The following is a 17,224-nucleotide window of genomic DNA, read 5'->3' on the forward strand; positions in this document are numbered from 1 at the left end:
TGTGTTATCTGTATACTTGGCTGGAGCATGGTCAAATTCTTAGAGGCCTCCTCCTTGAAATAGACCTCTCTCACACCTGCATCAGAAGCCATTGTGGAGAGCTACTCTTTGGTATCTCCATCACTTTTTTTTAAGAGTTCTCTTTGGTGACTTCCTGTGCAGGCTCTTACTTTTGTGGGGGTGGCAATGGGGGCAGGGGTTGTCACAGAAGCCTTCCATGTCTTCTCAACTGTGCATCTGCACTCATCTGCAAAAGTAGGCTCTTTGTTCTTCACACCCAATGGGAACATGGGTCCTGTGCCTCTCTAGGTTTATGTTGATAGCACAGACAACAAACATGCCCTCTGCTGCAGTACCATGGCAGACAGAGCCCTCAGAGACTGCCTGAACCACTTGGGCAGCACAGGCCACTCAAGATCAATATGGCCCTCTGTAGCAGCAAAGACCCAGACATCATCACTGCTGCCTCAGGCAGCAGTGCTGGCAACTCATTTCATTAAGCCTCAGTGGCAGTGTTGCCTACTGACATCAAAGTTGCTTCAGGCTGCAGCATAGACCATGGACAGCCAGAAGGCCTTCATGGTAACACTGGCCACAGGCATCAGCACACACTCAGACATGATGTAGCCTTCAGGGCCAGGACATCATCATGGCTTCAGGCTGGAAGCATAGACCACTCAGATGGTGGCAGGGTTGCCTACAGACAGTAACATGGCCTCAGGTGATGGCACAGGCACAGATACCTGCTTATTCTTTGGTGGTAACTTGGACAATGGACATCAGCACAGACCCCAGCTGTAGGAAGGCATTAGAAGCAGCAAAGACCCAAAGACGTCATGGTCTCAGGTGACAGCTCAGGCCACCTGTGTCAGCTTGGCCTCCATCGGCAGCCTGGTCTCCAGGCCTTGACATGCCCCCAGGTTGCAGCATGGACCATCCATCTCTGCACAGCCTTCAGTGGAAACGTGTACCATAGATGTTCCGGGTGTCAGTAGGGCTCAGGACTCAGCCAGGTGGGGCTCAGATAGTCACATGCCTGGGTGGCTTGTGCCTGTCCCTGGGTTTTTTTTAAAGATGTAATTTGAAATGACTTCTTAGTTGATTTGGTACCATCATCTTTGTTTGTTTGTTTTTGGTTTTTTGGATTTGGTTTTTTGGAGACAGGGTTTCTCTGTATAGCCCTGGCTGTCCTGGAACTCACTCTGTAGACCAGGCTGGCCTCGAACTCAGAAATCCGCCTGCCTCTGCCTCCCAGAGTCCTGGGATTACAGGCGTGCGCCACCACTGCCCGGCGGTACCATCATCTTGTTGTAATACTTTCAGTACTTATTAGGTACGATTTACTATAATAAATAATAGTCTTGTTAAGAATGATATTTGTTTCAGTTTTAATTCTTACTGGTTGAGATTTCTTTTTATTCTTTGTGTGTGTTTATATGTATATGGGCATGCATATGTGAGTTGTTGGAAGTCTTCATCAGTTGCGTTAAGCCTCATTCGCTGAGGCTAGGTTTCTCAGTTGTGTAACTTTAATTTTTTTTAACATTTGTTTTTAATGACAGTTTTAAAATGCTTTAATCTTCCCTTTATCCCACTACCCACCAAAGGTAGTAGAAAAGAAAGGATACATACAGGGGAAGTGGACTTGTTTAGAAATGGTTCTTTGGAACAACTTGCATCTGTGTTGTTTGGAAATCGACAGTTCACACGCCAACAGCAATAGCTGGATCCACTCACAAACACTTCACAGATACACCAGCAGTTCAGTTCAATAGAGTCATTGAAATAACGCGAATCATCAGAGGTGACACTACCTAGTAGAGACAGCCAGGTCTCAGCCTCAGCACAAGTCAGTAGAAGGGATTCTGACCAATAGGAACAGTTCAGCTATGTGTCTCAGCAAAGCAAAGATCAGCGAAGACACTAGATCAACAGATTATACAGCTAGCTCTATAAACAAGCTGTCAGTCTGTCACTGCCCATCAAGTCCTGTTCATACTCTCAGTAAACATCTCCTGTCATCCATGGGTCTTGCTTCAGCATGAACATAAGTCTGTCTCAGCTGACATCAGTCTTTCAGCTAATGCTGCTGATCTAAGTCCACAGAAACATCAAGAAACTATAACACTCTAAGTTTTTTGGTACATTTCCCTCTATGGAGTCCTGACAAATAGAGCTCAACTACACAATATAAGATGTACCAATATGTGTGTGTCATTAGCAAAGAATCCTTCATCATGTATCCTTTTATGTGTTTGCTTTAGCAAAACATTCTCTCTCCTGTGTCTACTTCAGTGAAATGTTCCTTCATGAGTCTGCCTCAGCCTTTAACTTGTGTCCACTTCAGGAAAACACTCCTTCATGTGTTTGCCCCAAAAAACACCATCCAGCTCAACTGTCCAACGAACCCTTAAATTTCCACTTCACAGTTGAACTCACGACTCACCAGTGTAGCTAGTCTAATTAGCTTTCTTGTCCTGGATATCCCATTGCTGCCATCCAAATGCTGGAATTAAGTAGAGGCCACCAAACATACTTGGCATTTGTGTGGGTTCTAAGGACTTGAATTCTAGTCCTTTTGCCTTTATAGCAAGTGCTTTAACCGTTGAATCATCATCCTAGCTTTTTTTTTTTTTTTGAGTTCTTAGAAAGGATGTAAATGATAATAAAAATTTTAGGGACTAAGGAGATAGTTCAATTAGTGCAGTCCTTGCAGGTATGAAGATTTGAATTTCATCCCTGTAATCCACATTGTAGGGTGTTGGTTGGTGCACCTGTACGATCCCAGGGAAGAAGTTGTATCAGCAGCTTACTGGCCAGCTAGCCAAATTCCAGACCAGTGAGGGATTGTCTAAAAAAAAATAAAAAAAAATACCATAAATGACAGCTGAATAATACCCAGGGTTAGTCCCTGACTCTCACACACATGCATACATGTGCATGACACACTCATGAACCTATAGACAAAAACACACAATTCCTTCACAAATTTTTGATTTGTTAATTTCTCGAAGCAGTTTGAAATGGTCTTATTTCAAATATCATTCAAAAGTATTTTAATCTTTAGGAATTGCTGCTGTAGGCAGTCAAGTTTCTACTGTCACAGGAAAATAACAGCTGCTTTTTTATCTGTGTCCTAAGTATCAGGCCTTCCCTAATTTAGGACTCGCATGGTATTCTTCCAGATTTTTAGGGCCCATTTTTAGTAAGAAGATTGTGTGAAACATTTCCTTACCGTTTGCTTCCTTACTAAAAGGTTTGCTATTGTGTTAGTGATAATTTTATAGTTAAAAATACTTCCCATGGGGTTTGGCTATGGTAAGCCTTCAGAAATCATTACTGTACAAGTGGTGGCCATTATTGTTTGTTAAAATATGAGCAGACTCTATAGTTCATTGTACAATTGATGACAATCCCTGCTTACTGTGATTGTAATCTTGATAAGGAAATTTTTGTAGCATCTCTTAATATGAATTAAGCATCATTTCTATCTCTTGTTGGGAAGTCATCCAGTTTAGGTGGTTTAAATGATAAGCTTTTCTAGAGGTCCATGCTTCATGGACCTAATATTTATGATTAGGAAAGTATGTCATCAGTACATTGCTCATTACTTAACAGTGTGCTTTGTTATTAATTGAGTAGTTACTGTTTTTTTTTTTTTTCTTCAGTTCTGTAGCTAAGGTTGGCTTTAGGCTTCTGATCCATTTGCATCCATCTTCCAATTACTGTCCGTCTTTTTTTTATTCATTTAATTTTTGTTTCTTTTTAAAATCCATATGAATGAGAGAGAGAGAGAGAGAGAGAAAGAGAGAGAGAGAGAGAGAGAGAGAGAGAGTGTGTGTGTGTATGTAGTGAAGAATCTGGAACTTTGATTTCTTAAAAAAAAAAAAACAGAAATACTCTAAGAATATGTTTTCATTTTAATCCCAGGTATGGGATAAGGGACTGCTTCAGTTGTCCATAGCAGCTGACTGTGACCTGCCTTGTGCCCTAGCAGATCATGCAGAGGCATGTTTTTGCCAGCTGCAGATAGTTTCTGTGATTGTGTATCTTTTTGGAATTCTGGGGACTTTTCAGAGGATATGTACATGTTGGGCCCAGAGAGACAGCGTGGGATGTTGGTGGGTTGTTGTGGGTTGTTGTTAGTTGAGGTTTGTTAAGTAGTCATGCTCAAGAAGAGACAATAAGAAGAAATTAGATATCCTGACTGAAGATCAAGCTTGCCCCCAGGAACTCAGGGTAGTCTAATGGCTGTGTCTTCCCCCTTTCTGACCCCTGACTTTATTCAGGTTTATCTCTTCTCTTTCCCCTCTCTCCTTTTCTCTGTCTTATCTTGTGTTGGGGGGGGGGGGGGGTTGAAACAGTTGAAAAAGAGTGGAGAAGGAGGAATAAAGAACCTCCAAACTAGCCAAAGACAGCTATGTATATGCATTTATGTGTACGTGTTTATATTAGTGAACAGGTGTGCACACCATAGCACATGTTTGTCAGAAGACAACAGCTGGTTGGTAGTGTTCTGCACCCACCTTGTTTGAGGCAAGGTCTCTCTTTATTTCTAGGTTTGTATGTTAGCCTGGCTGGCTGTGAAGTCCTGGTCATTCTCCAACTCTGCCTCCCATCTTGCTGTAGGAGTGCAGAGATTATACATCTATAGTGTCTCTGGCTTTGTGTGGGATCTAGAATTTTGAATTGACGTCCTCATGCTTTTGCATAGCAAGGACTTTACCCACTGAGCCGTCTCTGACCCTTTTCTTATTTGAAACAATAATGTAATTATGTTTGAGCTTGTGCTTATATACATCTTATATTATTGCTATCCTAATAGAACCTGGCCCCGAGGCCACTCTACGCTTTGGGGAATTCATCGAGGCTGTCTGCTGAAATGATTGAGACTACAAATGACTCAGGAAGAACAGAGCTTTTTTGCTCTATTAACTGCTTATCTGCTTACAGAATTAAGACTGTTATTTCTTCAGGTACATTTGATAAATTTATAGATTTAATAACGTATTAAAGATGGCCATAACTGCTGTTACTTAATTTTGTTATATATTAAACTTATTTAATATGGCTAAAAACACAAGACTGATTTACTTTTGAAGAACTGATAACAAAGGAAAATAGATTTTCACTGATCCTCTTTTTTTGTAGAATATATTTTATGGTTTCAGTGTAAGAAAAATTAATTACTAAGTTTTAAGCTATTTTTTTCTTTTTAAAAATATTTTATTTGCCTGTTTGGTCCTCATGTATGTCTATGTGCCTGTGTGCCTTTGGACGCCAGAGGAGGGCTTTGGATCTGGAACTGTAGTTACAGACGCTGAGAATCCACCTTGTGGGAGCTAGGAATCTAATACAGGTCTTCGAGCAGAGCGGCCCGTGTTCTTAACCACTGAGCTATCATTCCCAGTCCTTTACTTTTAAGCTTTTGTGAGCAGGGGTTGGTTGAAGTTAGATGTTGTAGTTAGATTTAGAGATTACTGTAAAGTTCTGTGATATTTCTTATAGTTGACTGTCCATATTTGTGGATTCTACTACACTCAACCAACTAACTGTTCCTCAGAAGTATTCAGCAACTGCCGGGCATGGTGTCGCATACCTTCCAGCACTCAAGAGGCAGAGGCAGTGGGATCTTTGAGAGTTTGAGGCTAGCCTGATCTACATAGTGAATTTCAGGACATCCAGGGCTGTTACTGATACCCCTGTCCCAAAATAACAACAACAAAAACCAAAAACCCTCAGCAAATATAATTGAATTTTACACAGTGATTTTTATCATTTTCCCAAACTAATATAGCTTATCAGCTATTTATATGATACTTACATTTTATTAGATATTCTAAGTAATCTAGGGATGATGTGTAAGGGATATTTAGCGTCTACATAGATGATATGCAGATACTCTGGTACTATTCTATAAGATGCACATGAGCATGTCTGCAGATGTTAGACATCCCTGGGGAAGTCTGGGAGCTGGTCCCCAAAGGACATAGGAGAGGGCATGCTAAGTATTTGATTGTTTTCTAATATTAGACTTCGGCATCATTTGTGCATGTTTATAACGTTCATTGTTTTTTATTTTTTGTCATTAAGGTATACAGGTTGTGTGTCATAGTTGCAAAACTGCAGCAGTCCCTCAGTATCACCTAGCAATGTCAAATGGAACTATTTGCAGTTTCTGTAGCTCCAACTGTGTGTTGGCTTTCCAGGTATGATGCAAGGTGCTATTTCTTCTCTCTAGATCACTAAGGGATTGATTGATCAATGGCAAAACATTGTAAAACACTAAATTGTTCCCTCTCTTCCTTCCTTCCTTCCTTCCTTCCTTCCTTCCTTCCTTCCTTCCTTCCTTCCTTCTTTTTTCAAGCTAGAGTTTCTCTCTGTAGCCCTGGATATTCTGGAACTGACTCTGTAGACCAGGATGGCCTTGAACTCAGGTCCACCTGCCTCTGCCTCCTGAGTACCGGGATTAAAGGCATATACTACCCTTACCCAGCCTAAATTGTTTTCTGTTACACGTATTTAGTATATGCTGTGTGTCAGACCTTTTTTTTTTCTTTACTGAGATAGTCTTGCTACGTAGCCCAAATAAGGCTGGCAATCATCTTGTCTCTGTTTCCCAAGTTATGGAATTATAAGCATGCGACACCTATTTATTGTTAAAACTTATGAATGCAGGGTTAAAAATAAACCACAGTCTATTCAAACTGTGTTTCAAAGGTCATATAAACATTTGAGAATGAGGCTTTCTTATTCATGGTCCTTGAGTCAAGTACCTCCCCTCCCACTTCCTCCTCTTGGCTCTCGTCTTTCTTTTTCCTTCTTTTTTTCATTCAGGATCTCCTCCTGTAGTCTAGGCTAGTCTTGGAACTTGGTATTTAGCCAAAGGTGGCCTTGAACTCTGGATCCAAATGTTGGGATTGTAGTTATGTGCCACCAGACTGATTTTGGCTCTCTTCTTTTTAAAAAAGTAGAGTCTAGAGTGTGGTTTGAGAAGTGGAATGGTGAAGCTCAAAAGCTCGTCCAGTTTCATGTGCCCTGTGTCCTGGGCCAGAAATGTAATGATTCTCAGACTAGATTGCTCCCTTCTCCAGTTTCTCAGCACTCTGCAGAAAGAATAAAGAATTGTTATCCTGGGTGTGAGGATGCCTAGCTGTCACACTAGCTGTCAGGAGCTGGTTGGTGGTATCTGTAGGGCTTGAGGAAGGCATCTCAGGGAGAATCTGCAGGAGTCTGTTTTTCTAGTTCATCACCTTTGAGTGTTAACCCTCAGTTTTTTAACCCTCTGCACTGGAAGGTTTGCCACTGAAATTCTTTCTGTTAGAAGTAAAACTTAAAAAATGTTTGTGGAATGAATTTATTAAAATGAGGAAATTAAAATAATAATGTTACATTATTTCTTACTTGGTAAAATATTTGCTTTGTATTCATTTAGAATGTATTTAACAAGCCAAAGGGAAGAAACTCTTCATTGGCACCCATATCTCAGGGCCAAGAGGGGATGAACGCACCTGTGCAGTCTGCAGTGTCAGCAAGAAAAGATGCCCCTGCCTCTTCCTTCAGTAGCCCCATCAGCAACCCTGCTGCAACTGCTCTGGAGACTCTTGCTAAACAGTCCCACCAGATTGCTTTAACCCATTCATTCTTGAAGCTCACGTGCCTTCAGTGTAGCCTTCTGTTTGCCACAAAACCAGAGCTGCTTTTCTACAAGGTAAGGAGACCAAAAGAGATGCGTGTAAACAATCCAGTAAGACCATTTCTGGGTTTTCCAGTTTGACAGTTTTTCAGTTTATATTGACTTAAAAATGTATTTATTTTGTGTCTATTTGTGTTTTTACATCTGAGAATTCCATGTTGTGAATGTGGAGTACAGTTGGCAAGAGTTGGCTCTCTCCTTCCATCACGTGGGTCCTGGGTTGGAACTTGGGTTGTCAGGCTTGACAGCAAGTGCCTTGACCTGCTGAGCTATCTCACTGGTCTGGAAAAAGACTTGCTAAAGAGAAAGCTGCTATGTAGATAGATTTTAAAAGAGAGAGTTTTTTTTTTTAACTTTGTGTGTGTGTGTGTGTGTGTCTGTGTGTGTGTGTAGATGTGCATGTGTCATCACAGTGCCTATGGAGGCCATAGGCATGGGATCCCCTTTGTAGCTGCAGTTCTAGGTAATTGTGGGCAGCTGACATGGGTACTGAGGATTCAACTCAGGCCTCTGTAAGAGCAGTGCACCCTTGACCAGTGAACCATGTATCCATGTTTGGTTAGAGCTTGACCATGTTTCTAGATCATGTTCCCATGTTTGGTTAGAGCCTAACGACTGTTTGCTTGTTTGCAGGGTAGAATGTTTATGTTTTGTGGAAAGGCTTGCTGTGATGAATACAAAAGGCAGAATAAAGTTAAGGCCTTATGCGACTACTGTAAGCTACAGAAAACTATAGAGGACACAGTGCGGTTCTCAGGGGTTGACAAGCCGTTCTGTAGTGAAGGTAAAAAGACGTTCAGTATTATACATATGTAGTGAAGTATAAGATCAGTTTTTATTTTCTTTCTTTTTTTTTAAAGATATATTTATTTATTATATGTAAGTACACTGTAGCTGTCTTCAGACACTCCAGAAGAGGGAGTCAGATCTCATTATGGATGGTTGTGAGCCACCATGTGGGTGCTGGGATTTGAACTCAGAACCTTTGGAAGAGCAGTCAGTGCTCTTCTTAATCGCTGAGCCATCTCTTCAGCTCCAGTTTTTATTTTCAAAACCTTTGCTTAGGAAGCATTACTTGAACATTCTTTTTTCCCTCCTTTTCTTTTTTCAAGACATGCTTTCTTTGTGTAGCCTTGGCTCTCCTGGAACTTGTTCTGTAGATCAGGCTAGCCTCAAACTCTTATAGAGATCCTCTACCTCCCCAATGCTAGGATTAAAGGCATGTGCCATGGCCACACAGCTGCTTGAATATTCTTAAAACGTTGAATTTAAACACTTTAAACTTAGTACATCTTGAGAGTTGCCTTTTTAAGCATTTCAGTAATCTCAATAAAGAAAAAAGTTAATGGCATTAGTAAAGAAAAGCTTGTAAGTTAATTTTTTTTTCTCAAGACAGGGATTCTCTGTATAGCCCCGGCTGTCCTGGAACTTACTCTGTAGACCAGGCTGGCCTCGAACTCAGAAATTCGACTACCTCTGCCTCCCAAGTGCTGGGATTACAGGTGTGCACCACCACTGCCCGGCTAGGATTTTTTTTTTTTTTTAAAGATTTATTTATTTATTTATTTTAAGTACACTGTAGCTGTCTTCAGACACACCAGAAGAGGGCGTCAGATCTCATTACGGATGGTTGTGAGCCACCATGTGGTTGCTGGGATTTGAACTCAGGACCTTCAGAAGAGCAGTCAGTGCTCTTAAACTGCTGAGCCATCTCTCCAGCCCCCCCCCCCCCCCCGCTAGGATTTTTGTTTTTTGTTTTACCTATTTGTAAAGTAGGAATTTAATCAATTGCTGCTACTTGGTTTAAGAAACTTTGAAGCCTCTGATACTTCAGAATATGGATGATTTATTATTTAGAGCATATTTAAACATTAATTTGAGTTTGTTTTGTGAATATGGAGGTTATCCTATAATATAGAGGCAAATAATTATGTTAGGAAATCAAATCAAACCCAGGTCTTTTAGAAGAGCTTTTAGCTGCTGGGGAATTTCTTCAGCCTCTTTTTTTTTTTTTTTTTAATAAAGGCTGGATCTCTAATAGTTCAGTCTGGCCTTGAACTTGATAAAGTAACTGAGGCTGGTCTGGAACTTGTGATCTTCTTGCCTCAAAGGTTCTGGGCTTGTAGGCCTGTAGTGTTACAGGGCTAGTAGGCCTGTAGTGGCTGGAGTGAGCTCAGACACCAGTCATTTCACCTCAAAGCTAATGCATATTTGTCTCTCCTTCCATCCCTGCTAGTGTGCAAAGTCCTTTCTGCTCGAGACTTTGGGGAAAGATGGGGAAACTACTGCAAGACGTGCAGTTACTGTTTACAGACGTCTGCAAATTTTGTGGAAAATCAACTGGAAGGCAAGCTCCAGGTTTTCTGCTGTGAAGATTGCATGTCTAAGTTTACAGCTCTGTTGTATCAGGTAAATAGGACATCTTCTTTGTCTTATTTTGAAATAAATGCTAATCATTTTCAATTAAAATATGCTCAGATTACGTGAAAAAATATATTTAGAGTTTGGGATTTCTGGCCATCTCTTTCCCTGCTATGCTGATGTTGAGGCTTGAATTTAGAGCCTCATGCTTGCTAGTCAAACTCTACCATGGAGATGTATCTCTAGCCAGAGTAAGGATATGTGTGCTTTTGTTTAAAATTCTCTTTCTCTTTCTTATAAAGTATGATGGCCTTGTTTGTAGCTTTTAGGTTAGAACTTTACATAACTTTGCCTTAAGTAGCTCATTCAGGTTACTCAGGAATTTCAGGTCAGACCTTGTCCTCTGTTCATAGGGTTCATAGGTCATGTGGAAAACAGATGGTCTTACCTACTTTCCTAGGTTTGAAAGTCATACAGTAGCAGGAATAGTTAGGTAAGCATAGTAGAGACCTGGCGCTTTCCTGTTGATTGTTCCATTCCCAGTATTAGTCCTGAGGGTGTGTTGTCACTGCTTTAAAAATAGTGTAGCCAGAGAGGTTAGTAGCATGCCCTTGAGGAAGCTAGTTGGTGGCAACTACATAGCACCCACAGCACTCTAGGGAAAGCAGTATTTACTTAATACCTCATGCTAAATGTAATTTTCTTGCTGAGGAATATTATATATTTTAGCCACAGACCAATCCCAATGTTTCAGAAAAGGGTACTTAGGCTGGGTTGTGGTTTTAATCACACCTTTTAATCACAGCATTCAGGAAGCAGAGGCAGGTGAATCTCTGTAAGTTCAAGTCCAACCTAGTATAAAAAGTGAGCTCCAGGACAGCCAGGGCTACACGGAGCTATTGTAACTAGGGAACCTATCATTTTGTAATCTCACTAATTTGTATACCATTTTCACTAGTGTTTCTGGTTAGTATTATATTTTCATAATTTTAATCCTTTTTTGTCTTTCCTTCATTCTCAGACAGCCAGATGTGATGCTTGTAAGCGCCAGGGTAAACTAAATGAATCCTTGAAATGGAGAGGCAATGTCAAACACTTCTGTAACCTGTTTTGTGTCTTGAAGTTTTGCCATCAGTATAATGTGAATGACCCAATTCCACAAAGAAAAGGTAAAATTAAGCTTGGTTACAGGCTCTTTTGGTCAGTGTTAGGCTATACTGTCAGCATACCCAGTTGAAATACTATGATAAAAACAAATTTTCCGCTGGGCAGTGGTGGCACATACCTTTAATCCCAGGACTTGGGAGACAGAGGCAGGTGGATTTCTGAGTTCGAGGTCAGCCTGGTCTACAGAGTGAGTTCCAGGACAGGCAGGGCTACACAGAGAAACCCTGTCTCGAAAAAGCAAAACCAAACTCAAACCCAAACAAAAAACAAACAAACAAAACCAAAAAAACCCCAAAACAAAACAAAACAAATTTTCCTTGCATCCTGAAAGTTTTCTTTAGGGTACCTTAATGACAAATCTGTTGTAGTTCTTATTGCTGTGGCAGAAAGCAACTTGAGGAGGAATGGATTTATTTACCTTACAACTCTTAGGTCACACTCCCTCACTGAGGAAATCAGGACAAGGAGCTCAAGGCAGGAACCTGGAGGCACTGAACACAGACCGAGAGGCAGCGCTGCTTCTGCCCTGTTCCCCAGTGCTCAGCGTGCTTTTTCACGCAGCCCAGGCTACCTGCCCAGGAGTGACACTGCCCTCAGGAATCGTTAATCAAGAAAATGCCCCACAGGGTGCCTACAGGGTGCTCTGCTGGGCATTTTTCTCAATTGAGATTCCCTCTTCTCAGATGACCCTGGCTTGTGTCAAGTTGACAAAAAGCTATCACATGGCCAGACTTTAATTCTGATGCTTTTTGCTGTTATAATCAAAGCAAGAAATTAATAAATACATACTTATTTCATAGGAAAATTTCATTTGATTGCTTTTGAGTCAACCTGTGTGAATCTAAGTATATAAAACTAAGGGATCCATACTACTCAGTTAATATAGCTAAAATAAAAAGTAAAAAGACGGCAAATGAAGGGAGAGGCTGTAAGTGTGTTAACATGGTTGCAGTGCCTGGGGTAGAATTGATGCAGAACTTGCTTGTAGCTAAAGAAATAAGAGCAACACATTAATTATTTCAGGATAAATAAAGTAGACCAGTTCTTCATGGGTAGCAAAGTTTTTTCCTGAAAAATAAAATAACTTACAAGTAGGACAACTAATGTGGTCAAAAAAAAAAAATCCAAGACAAGTGGGTGTGTGGGATGTCCTTACAGTGTGTCCTCTCAGTAGTACTCTCCCATCCAAACTGTGTAGAGATCCTTGGTGGAGAACCTCAAGGACACATGACTGACAGAATCTGTGTGCTTTGGCTTCTTACAGTTTGCTCTTAGTTACCTCGCACTCCCTTAGAAATGTCTATTCTTTTTTTTTTCTTTTCTTTTTTTTTTTTTTTTTTTGAGGCAGGGTTTCTCTGTATAGCCCTGGCTGTCCTGGAACTCACTCTGTAGACCAGGCTGGCCTCGAACTCAGAAATCTGCCTGCCTCTGCCTCCCAGAGTGCTGGGATTACAGGCATGCGCCACCACCTCGCATGGTCTATTCTAAGCCCCCTGTGTTGGCCAACCCATCCTAGGACTCGTTTTACAGTATAGTTGAGGGAAACCACTGCTACTAGAAGAGACTGTGGAGGAAGGGTCTAAGAAATAGAGGAAAAGAAGAAAGACAGATAGTGTCTGTTTTCTTTCACGTGCATATAGCAGCGGGGGAGCTATTGCAGGGGAAGGGGACAAGGTGAATGCGACTGAATAATGAGGCTGAATAGATTGTCATTTGAAATTAAAATTTTACAGAATCAGGTTCTTCTTAGGTCCCAGTGGACCCAGACTTTACCAGAATCACTCAAGCTGATGTTACACAGAGGTGGAGTTTTGTATTACTTCCTGAAAAACTAATTGTTAGACAATTTTATTCCTGTGTGACTCTTTTATACTGTGTCTAATTTTATTGTTTATTTTAATCAGCATTTATTTTCTTTCTTTTTTTATGTAATAATTTATGAATGTGTATGTCATCCTTGTGCAGGGGGTTATGCTAATCTGTGTCATTACCCTTTTTTTTTAGTGTTTGTGCTCCCGAAGCCAGCACAGGTAATTATTCCTAAGGCACAAACTGCTGTGACTGCACTCCCTTCTCCAAGGATAGCTACAACACCGGTCATAACCAGTGTGACATCATTGGCAAAACTACCTGCGCTTCAGCCCACCAGGAACACTAACAGTGTTTTAACAGGTATGACTTGATGTAGAGGCATTTGGATAAGAGACAAGTATTGCCTAGTCTAAGAGTTTTTATTGGTAATGCCTGTATAGTAATGAGAAAGTATGCCCACAGTGTAGGGCGAGGGATGAGTTGGAAAGGAAGGGGTGTATAAAGTTAACTTTTTAAAAGATTCTGATGAGCTGCAAAGATGGCTTAGCAGTTAAGAGCACCTGCTGCTCTTGCACAGGACCTGGGTACACCTCTCAGCAGAAATATGGAGGCTCTAAGTATTTGTAACTCCAGTTCCAGGAGAGCTGATGTGCGCCTTGGGTGCACATAGAAGCCAGAGGTTGATATTAGACATCTTCCATTATCTATCGAGTTGCTGAAATTTTAAATTTTATTATTGTATACATAGTATGTATGTATATGTATGTATGTTTATGTGCACAAGTGTGGGTAGGCACATGCCAAGCCTTGTTTGTGGTGGTCAGAGGACAACTTTTGGGAGTCAGTTCTTTCCTTCCATTTGGGATCTGAAGATCAAACTCAGGTTTGAGTGGCAAATACCTTAATCCACCTTAGTTTTTAAGACCAGGTCTCAGTGAACCTGGAGTTCATTGACTGGCTAGGCTGGAATGCTCAGTAGAGTCCAGGGATCCTCCTGTCTCAGCTGGGGTTACAGATGCAGAGACATGCCTGTTTTCTTTTCTTTTTTCTTTCTTTTTTTTTTTTGTTTTTGTTTTGTTTTTTGAGATATGGTTTCTCTGTGTAGCCCTGGCTGTCCTGGAACTCACTTTGTCCTCGAACTCAGAAATCTGCCTGCCTCTGCCTCCCAAGTGCTGGGATTACAGGCGTGCGCTACCACTGCCCAGCTGTTGCTCTTGTTTTTAAACATGTGCTTTGGTAATCTGAACTCAGGGCCTCATGCTTTGTACACCAAGCACTAGAGCAGCTGAGCTCTCCCACCGACCCCCACTGCTTGCTTCTTTGTTGCCAGGCATTCTAATGAAGTAGCAGGGCCTGGGGGAGAGGTCTTACCTTTACTTGGTCACCATAGTGTTCCTTCAGAGGATATTTTTTTGAGAAATTCTGGTCCAGACTCTAACCCACCTTAATGAGAAAAAGACAAATGCCTTAATTTCAGTGTTTACTTATGAATATTTCTGGAATAATAATGTGTGTTCTGATTTGTCATAGGTGCTAGTCCTACAGAGGCAACAAAGATCATTGGAAATGTGAGTTGTTTGTTACTATGTTACTTGATAATCCCCACTTACTTGGGGTTTCATTTTGGTTATAATCTAATATGTATACATACACATATATGCATATACTGCATATACACACATACATATATATTACATAAATGCTTTTCTGTTTACAGCTTAGTCTTTTCTAAAGGTTGAGTAATAACACATAACTATATCAGTGGACTCTAGATCATTAATAAGGATATACTCTTAATTAACTTAGAGTTTGTCTTCAGGTTCCTTAATTATTTAAGTGCTTGCTAACTCCTTCTGGCTGCTTATTTTTCCTCTTATTACATTTACGTATTTTTGGTTTAGTCTAGAAAGCCTTTGGAAAGTTCAGCATGGTGCCATTGCGATTTTGAACTATTTGAGGCTGAAAATAGTACCGAGTGTGAATTTACTGTATCTCTTACAGTATGTCCCAAATTTTAAAAATGTGAAACTTTCCCCAAATTTAAAAAAAAATCCAAGAATGCATTCTTGGAGAGCTGGCAGGCTCTGAGGATTGCACACTGTGTTGGTGCTGTCCTGTGCCAGTCATCACCTCAGCAGGAGGATAAAATCCTGCTGGCCTTCGTCAGCACCACACGTTTGATCTTACATGTACAGTGCTAGATCTTGACTGGGCGACTTGGCTGACCATTTGCTGCTGACAAAAGTCTTCCCTAGCAGTGTCATTCACGTGTTACGGAATGGGGCTGCTTGGGCTCAGAGTGCGCCCCACGTTCAGTGCCTTTGAACAGAAGAAGTTAGATGATGAAAATCTACAAGATGTCTGAGCCACTGCTGCGGTGTCTCATGCTGTTACCCCAGAAGGATGTGTCTTGCACAGGATGAGAGGTAGCCCTCAGAACCCCAAAGCCGCAGGGGTAAAGTAAAGCAGGCAGTAAAGCAGGCGAACCACTCTCCTAGCTTAGAAAATAATAGCCTGGCAAGTAGAACAGAAGTGGGAAAACCGGCAGTTCCAGCAGGGATCATGTCTGATGAAATGAAAGCAGGTAGACTAGCAGCAAGATAGCCCAGCAAGTAAAGGCGCCTGCCTGCCTGCCACACAAGTGTGGCCGTCTGATCTCGATCCCCAGATCCCATGCAAAGGCGCAAGGAGAGAACTGGCTCACAGACTTGTCCTCTAGCCTTCACATGTGCAAGGTAGTACTTACATCACACACACAGACAAAAATAATAGTGAAATACATCTAGAGGAGGGAGCTGACAATGAGGCAAAGGCCACCACAGCCTTAGCTAGCTCTCTAGGGGTAGAGCCCATTGAGGTTTTAAGCTACAGATGAGCAAGCAGCTGTATCTGCTGTCACTTTTGACTGTATTTTTCAGTAATTACTATTTTTGAAGGTAATGAAATATGGGTTCCTGTTCTATAGTAAAGAGGCAAAAGATGGGAAATTTATCTGTATATCCTCCGTTGAGAGTTCAGACCACACTCGTATCACTCTGTAGCTGAAGTCTTGCCTGGAGTCACTATTGTAGAAAGGTAGCTTGTCCAGTTCAGTCCTCCTAACTCCCAGTATTTATCCTATTGGAAGATGATAATATCCACATAATTATTTTCAGATGGTATACTCATTAATGAAAGTCATTAAATTAACTTGTACACATTTATATATTACATGTTTATACTAAATAATTTTTAAATTGTGATTAATCACTTGTACCATTAATAATTATGCCATTAACTGTACAAGTAAGATGTTACTGTATATAGTTAATAAGTATTATTAACATATGTCTTAGGGTTTTACTGTTGTGAACAGACACTATGACCAAGGCAACTCTTATACAGACAATATTTAATTGGGACTGCTTACAGGGTCAGAGGTGCACTTCAATATCATCAAAGTGGGAACATGGCAACATCCAGGCAGGCATGGTACAGGAGGAGCTGAGAGTTCTACATCTTTGAAGGCAGCTAGCAGAATTCTGACTTCCAGGCAGCTAGGATGAAGTCTTAAAGCCCATGCCCATTGACACACCTACTCCAACAAGGCCACACCTTCTAATAGTGCCACTCCCTGGACCAAGCATATACAAACCATGACAATATATATTTATAAAAATAGTCTATATAATTTCTATCTTAGCGTTTCTATTGCCATGACTGCATCAACTCTTAATTGGCTTACAGTTCAGAGATTCAGTCCATTATCATCATGGCAAGAAGCATGGTGCAGTGTAGGCAGAGATGGTGCTAGAGAGGTAGCTGAGAGTTCTACATATGGATCATCAAGCTACAGGAAAGGAAAACGCCAGAGTAGGCCTGCCTTGAACATCTGAGACCTCAAAGCCCACCCCCAAGTAACTTATTTCCTCCAACAAGGCCACACTTACTCCAACAAGGCTGAGTATCTCAATAGTGCCACTCTGTATAGGCCTATAATGGCCATTTTTATTCAAACTACCACAATTTCTAGCAATCTACAATACTGGTTATAAATTTGTATGCTCTAAGGATTCATTTCTCTACTTTATATATGTGTTACAATTAGTCTTAAATTATGCTAGTTTTGAATTATTCAGGTTTTTAGGAATATATGCCTCATTTAGTACAGTTGCCCTATATATGTTTTCCCCACTGTAATTCTTCTGT

General features: G+C 40.9%; 1 protein-coding gene across 5 annotated transcripts in view; it reads left to right on the forward strand.

Moving 5' to 3' along the window:
- The window catches only part of Zmym6 (zinc finger MYM-type containing 6), a 48,294-nt gene that overhangs the window by 19,826 nt on the left and 11,244 nt on the right, over positions 1 to 17,224 (forward strand). For all 5 annotated transcript variants that reach the window (XM_052177405.1, XM_052177403.1, XM_052177406.1 and 2 more), the window contains 8 exons: positions 4,826 to 4,976; positions 6,094 to 6,209; positions 7,436 to 7,711; positions 8,330 to 8,480; positions 9,933 to 10,105; positions 11,079 to 11,226; positions 13,229 to 13,396; positions 14,567 to 14,604. In XM_052177405.1, coding sequence (XP_052033365.1) covers positions 4,826 to 4,976; positions 6,094 to 6,209; positions 7,436 to 7,711; positions 8,330 to 8,480; positions 9,933 to 10,105; positions 11,079 to 11,226; positions 13,229 to 13,396; positions 14,567 to 14,604 — 1,221 coding nt within the window. The remainder of the gene's footprint in view (positions 1 to 4,825; positions 4,977 to 6,093; positions 6,210 to 7,435; positions 7,712 to 8,329; positions 8,481 to 9,932; positions 10,106 to 11,078; positions 11,227 to 13,228; positions 13,397 to 14,566; positions 14,605 to 17,224) is intronic.

Source organism: Apodemus sylvaticus, chromosome 3, assembly GCF_947179515.1.
Source record: "Apodemus sylvaticus chromosome 3, mApoSyl1.1, whole genome shotgun sequence".
In the NCBI taxonomy this organism is placed as follows: Eukaryota; Metazoa; Chordata; class Mammalia; order Rodentia; family Muridae; genus Apodemus; species Apodemus sylvaticus.